The sequence below is a fragment of the Hakea prostrata genome, chromosome 10 (assembly GCF_041222555.1).
Source record: "Hakea prostrata isolate BN-2017 chromosome 10, UWA_Hpros_2, whole genome shotgun sequence".
Lineage (NCBI taxonomy): Eukaryota > Viridiplantae > Streptophyta > Magnoliopsida > Proteales > Proteaceae > Hakea > Hakea prostrata.
This window is the reverse complement of record NC_142609.1, coordinates 41,033,913-41,040,177: the sequence shown is the minus strand read 5'-3', so window position 1 is coordinate 41,040,177 and position 6,265 is coordinate 41,033,913. Positions and strand designations below refer to the sequence as shown.

Sequence of the window (6,265 nt, the reverse complement as noted above, 5' to 3'; positions counted from 1 at the left end):
TCTAATCATCTAATTACTATCTAAGACAGCAGTTAAGTTATCATTTGACTTAATGTTTATTTTTAGAAGTCTTCTGAGTTCCAAATAACCCCTAAAAGCTCACACTTCCATTAAAACCTCCACCTGAATCTTGTTGAGAACCAGAAAGAAGAGGAGAAATTCTTGAAGGGAAGATGAGAAGTCTTTACTCTTACGAAGACTAATGTGAAGTTTCGACCCTCCCTTCTTCTGGGTGTTTCTTGTATCATCTCTTCCTTTACAACAACTTTCAGTCCAGAAGACTTTTGATTTCTCGGAGGCAAATCTGACTAGCTCTAGGTCTTGGGTGAATTCGAGGCTGTGGCAGTGGAAATCCTGTCTAGCTTCAGGTAAGTTGGTCGATCTTCCTGGGCTTGTTAGTATTTGCAATTTATTAATAAGTTGAGACATCTGTGAAAACCCTTGTATTTATTGTGGGTTTTGAGATATTTCTGTTGATTTGAATTATTTATTGTCAGGTAAAGATCTATCTTGGAACATGCTTGTAATCCTTAATGGATTATTTTGGAGTTTCTAAATCTGGGTCTTCTCGGTTTTTGCTGTTTTTGAATTCGTGACTGGGGCACTAGTAGGTTGTTGTGGGAGCATAGAATTTATATGGCTTTCTACAGGAAAACGCGCATCAGAGATGCAGCTTGGCGGCGGATATTGCCTGTGGTTCTGGTTACTTTGTTGGGAATTTTTCTATTAATATTCCATTTTAGAACAAATTCGTTATCCAGTGTTATGTCCGGGACATCAGATGAAGTTGATGAAGAGCTATACTTGAATTCCTCAATGTCTGACTCTAGAAAAAGTCTCATGCTGCCAAGACAAACTAAGTTGTCAATTTTGTTGGAGAGAAGGAACAAATTACCTCCTAGAAATTTAGATATTTTCCCAAATCTAACCAAGGATCACATAACAATCGTCCTATATGTTCACAACCGCCCACAATATCTCAAAGTAGTTGTCAAAAGTCTGTCTAGCGTTGTGGGGATTGGTGAAACCCTACTGATTGTTAGCCATGATGGATTTTTCGAAGAAATGAATAAGATTGTTGAGAGCATCCGGTTTTGTCAAGTGAAACAGATCTTTGCCCCATACTCACCACATCTCTTCCCTAATAGCTTTCCTGGTGTGTCACCGGGAGACTGCCAGAATAAAGATGACCCATCTACAAACAACTGCAAAGGAAATCCAGATCAGTATGGGAACCACCGGTCTCCAAAGATCATTTCATTAAAGCATCACTGGTGGTGGATGATGAACACTGTGTGGGATGGGTTGGAGGAGACACGAGGGTCCTCGGGTCATATTCTTTTCATAGAGGAAGATCACTTCATTTTTCCCAATGCTTACCGTAACCTTCAGATACTTACAGAGCTAAAGCATCGGAAATGTCCTTATTGTTATGCTGCAAACTTGGCCCCTTCTGATGTGAATTCAAGGGGAGAAGGGTGGGAGAGCTTGATTGCTGAAAAGATTGGAAATGTGGGTTATGCTTTTAATAGGACAGTTTGGACGAAGATCCATTTAAAGGCAAGGGATTTTTGCTTCTTTGATGAGTACAACTGGGATATCACAATGTGGGCTACTGTTTATCCATCATTTGGTGGTCCTGTTTACACACTAAGGGGGTCTCGTAGCAGTGCTGTTCATTTTGGAAAGTGTGGTTTGCATCAGGGACAGGGGGAAAAGAATTCTTGCATTGACAATGGCAAAATGAACATTGCAGTGGACAAGATGGATAAAGTTGCCAACATCAAGGCAGAATTACCAGTGTATGTGTATGAGCATCAAGCAGGTTACCAGGCTGGCTTTAAGGGTTGGGGTGGTTGGGGAGATGAGAGGGACCGCAAATTGTGCTTGGCTTTTGCGCATATGTATCACTTGGGAGACAGCAAGAGTCTTGGTTGAGGGTTTAATTTTCTAGAGTGCCGATGTCTTGGATTTTGCACTTATCATTTAATGTTTGAGACAGCAGAACAACTGCTTGAAGAGTTGATAGGTGGTTCTTTGGTTACTTGATTTTTAGTCTGGCAAATTAGAGGTACTTCATTTTACTGTACACGTTAAAGGAAGCATAGTTAGTAATTCTACAGTTTTCTTCTCTCATTTCTTGATGCTGTTAAATTCATTAAACACTTCATTCCTCTCTAGTGACACCACTTGTTTCAAGGATTTTTTTCGTACATTTCTGTTCCTCTTTATCACACATAGATTATAGTGGTCTGGGTTTGGGGATGGGGGGAGGGCAGAAAGCATAATATTTTACTCTGGATTGGCTGTATTTTGAATTCATTTTGGTTATTACAAAATTTTCATCATTATTTGATTGAAAATTTTTCCTTTCTCCCATATCTTTCACTCTGAAGCCTTTTGAAGAATGAAATCGTTGTTGACAGCCTAGCTTTGTAAGAAGTTGCACCTTTTTAATTTGATTGCAATGTTGCAAAGATGATATCCTGTATGTTGTGAATGTCTCTGCTAATGATATAGCCAGCATCAAAGGAGTTAGCACGGTTTGAAATATTAGAAATAAATCTATTTGGTAAGTCTGTATATGGGTGGAACATGAGATAAATGTATATTTGGGTGGTAAAACAAAACATTCTGGTCTTAGGGTATTTCTCTATTTTCAAGTGACCTTTCCACATCTGAATCGTGAGCACATAACATGAAGGCAAGTCTAGGACAGATAGGACAAAATTATCAAAATGTCCTCGTCATCTGAAACTCAGTTGCTACACAGCAATATGTACTCAAATTAAGCTTCAAATATCAATTCATATCCTATACAACTTAACCGTGTACCTGAGTAATAGCTTCAACCTTCACTGTGTATGCCACTCAGATGTAATATGGGTATTTTAAGGTACACCATCTCCACCTAAGGTCAATCTTGCTGCAGCTCAATTACCATTGGTGAATTTTTTGTTGGGTCACTATCCTATATAGCGTCTGAGTGGCTGAAGCATTCAAGATTGAAGCTCAAGTGTAAAAACCATAGTTAAGTTGCAATGATATGAATATATATTGAAGCTTATATGAAGAGGACAATATGATTGTTTTGGCATATCCATTGAAGGCTTATTGCATATTCAGATATGTTCCAGCTGATCTTGCTAGGCCGGGGAGGGAGGTGGGCAGTCTGTTAAATTGGAGCCTACTATGTGTTGTTATCTTCTAAATTAATGCTATGCATGATTTATCTTCTAAAATTTGCCTTAATGTGTGTATTCGATAATTCAGTATATGGTTTATTCTCACCTATTTGATGGTGAGATGAGAGCATTGTGGATGTGAATTCTGTCTCTCTCGCACACACACAGAGCACTGGCACAAAATAGTAATGATTCCCATGAAGGCCCTTTCCATAAACAAGTAACAGCATAAAGAAGAACTGTCTGCAGACATGATATATGACCTTTGGCATCAAACCATGCAAGTGCAATGATCTTGAGAAATTTTTTTTCCCTTGTTGAGTAATTTCTGACAGTGCTGGGAATGCTGCATTTGTTCAGTGTTTGGTGGTTTTCATAGGAATGCTGCTGTTGTTTCAGAGTCCCCCCACCCCCCTCCTCTTTTTCTTTTCTCTACTTTGTGTTCAGGAAAGCAGATTCTTGATAGGGGAGTTGTGAACCCTCAGAGTTGGTCGAGTGCTTGTGGATACGCATAACAAGCTTTTGAAAGGAATTTGCTGGGAATGCATGTTTGGTATTCCTTTTGGCCCCATTTGGTGCACGAAAGCAGATAATTTACTTATAATTTTTTTACCTTATTCCTTGCCTTTGCTGCCAAGGCATTGCCAAGAATGTTCCTTGTCTCTGCTTTTACATTTTTCATAGTCAAAAAGAAAGTTAAATTTTGTGCCAGATCACTTCGAAAGGAGCTGTGGCCTTTTAGATCGTGTCATGTGGTATTTCTGAGATCCAACTGTTCGATTTTCTCGTTCTTGTAATTATAGTCGTTTGGATTTCTGAATCTTCATGTGTCACAGGTTGAGTACTTGATTTGATATGTCATGTCTATATCTATGCTACCAAGCATGGAGTAATATCGTTTATTTATGCTTGTAAATGTGTGACATGGCTCAATATCACATCAAAACATCGAGGTTTATTTACAAAGTCATATATATTTTTTTTTTAAATTTAATTACAGCTCTTTGATGTGGTTTATAAATAGATTTTAACCATTTGATGTGATGTTATGACACATGTCATACATCTACAAGTAGAATTAGACAGGATAAATTTCCTTTGTATACAATATTGATGTGAGAATAACGCATCTGGCACATTCATCAAGAGAGCCTCTAAGAAGAAAAACCTGGAAGATACGAAGGATTGCAGTTCAAGAAAGGATGGTGAAGGTCCCACTCAAACTTTAGACAAGTTGAGTCTTAAAACAATTGTTACTAAAAACTCAACAAAAGTGTTTTGGATTTTTAGTTACTTTAGAGCAAAGTCTAATGATCTCAAAAACTAGCTCATGAGCTGCCTAATCACAAGAGTTGGCTTGATTATTGGGTGCTGTTGCAGCCTGCAAGCAATTCAAGTTGATGTTTTTGGTCTCAACCGATGAGTGATTGCAAGGAAAGCATCTTGGATGGCTTCTTAACTTCATAGGCTCTGCAGAGAAACTGCGAGCAAAATCAAATACAATATATTGACACCATATTGGCAAATGACATATTTGGACCAAACACTGGTACAATAATCATATGGATGCCTTAAGGGTCTGTGTTTGACTGCATAAATTCAGAAATTTGAAATGAAATGAGATTTCAAATCTATGGATGCATGGTTTAAAAAATTAACTGTTTGCTTAGCCTCAAATCTACCGAAGTATGAAAAGTTCCGTCAGGTTACTCCGCTTGAATTCGTAAGTTTTATCCATTTTATACCTAGGGTGGAATCCATGGATTTCATAAATCTTAGAATGTTTTACAATCAAACATGTATAAATTTCTCATTCATGAATTTATGGATTTGATTCAAATAACCAAACAGGCCCTAAGTGAATCTTCAACATCCACAAGTTGTGTGCTTATCATGTCATCTTAGCAAATATGTTGATTCAATTTTGGTAGTTGACTTTAATTTCAAGAATTCAAATTTTTTTTTTTTTGGTGAGGTTCATCTGGTCCAGCTTAGGCGCAACACGATTACATCCTCAAGGGAGATTTTTATATATATATATAATTAATGCCGCCGAATGGGTGCGAACCCAAGACCTCCCCTAGGGAAGTTGGGCCTTTAACCGCTTTAGTAACCCATCATTGGCGAGAATTCAAATTTTATTGTTCAAAAATGGCTGTCAAATTTTGATCATTGGATCCGTATATTTGCTAAGGTAGTGTACCAATAGCATTGGATGGAGGGTGGATCTACAATTTTAGGAAGTAGAGGATTTTCATCCATTCACTACCTACCCATGTAAAGACTTCGATCCTCAGCTGCCATTGTTAGTCCTTTATTGGTTGAGTTCATGCCACACACACTGAAGAACACATCCAACTCCTATAGAGTGTATTTTGCATAAGGTGATGTTAGTGATTTAGCACCATAAGTTGATGTCAATGATCGACACTAGTCTCGATCCTACCCTTGTGAGTAGAGGATTATGCTCTCCTCACACTTAATAAGCAATAAAAAGGGGGATTGGAGGTGAGTTTTAAATATTTAGTGAAAGAGTGTGAAGGGCGTAGAATCTTCAACCCTCTCAAGTAGAAGATCCCGACTCATAATAGCAAGGGTATTTAGGCAGCTGAGGAGGAGTTCGGATTTGTGTTCCCCACACATCTCTCCACCATATATTTATTAAGAGGTCCACCTTTGAGCATTTATGGCCATTTTATCATGAGTCGAGATCACCTCTGTCGCGAGAGAACTATGTGCTCTTTTGATGCTTTTTGACCACACATATTATGTAGGACCCATGTGAGTCCCATGGTCTCTCCTCTAAATTATTTTAGCGGTATTAAGACTGGGCTCTACGCATTGTGTGTGGTGAACAAACATTAGGGGAGCGTGAACCTTCTAAGTCTGGATCACATCCCCAAACCCCGTGAGGGGAATTTTGAACCAAAAAGTTGATGTGGGGCCCACATAAAAATATTAGAAAAGGAAAAATGCAAAAATCTCAGTGGACCCATGTGGGGGACCACCACGTATTGTGTGCTAAAAACCGTCAATGGAGCAAATTGTTTTCCTCCAATAGAGAATTGATCCGAAATCAG

At 38.5% G+C, this 6,265-nt stretch overlaps 1 protein-coding gene across 1 annotated transcript; it reads left to right on the top strand.

Annotated features, from left to right (window-relative positions):
* On the top strand, nucleotides 1-4,372 carry LOC149003016 (beta-1,2-N-acetylglucosaminyltransferase II). Its single transcript, XM_089138472.1, has 2 exons — nucleotides 1-368; nucleotides 498-4,372. The coding sequence occupies exon 2, from the start codon at nucleotides 637-639 to the stop codon at nucleotides 1,936-1,938; it is 1,302 nt and encodes a 433-aa protein (XP_088994598.1). The 5' UTR covers nucleotides 1-368; nucleotides 498-636; the 3' UTR covers nucleotides 1,939-4,372.
* Nucleotides 4,373-6,265: the final 1,893 nt, after the last annotated feature.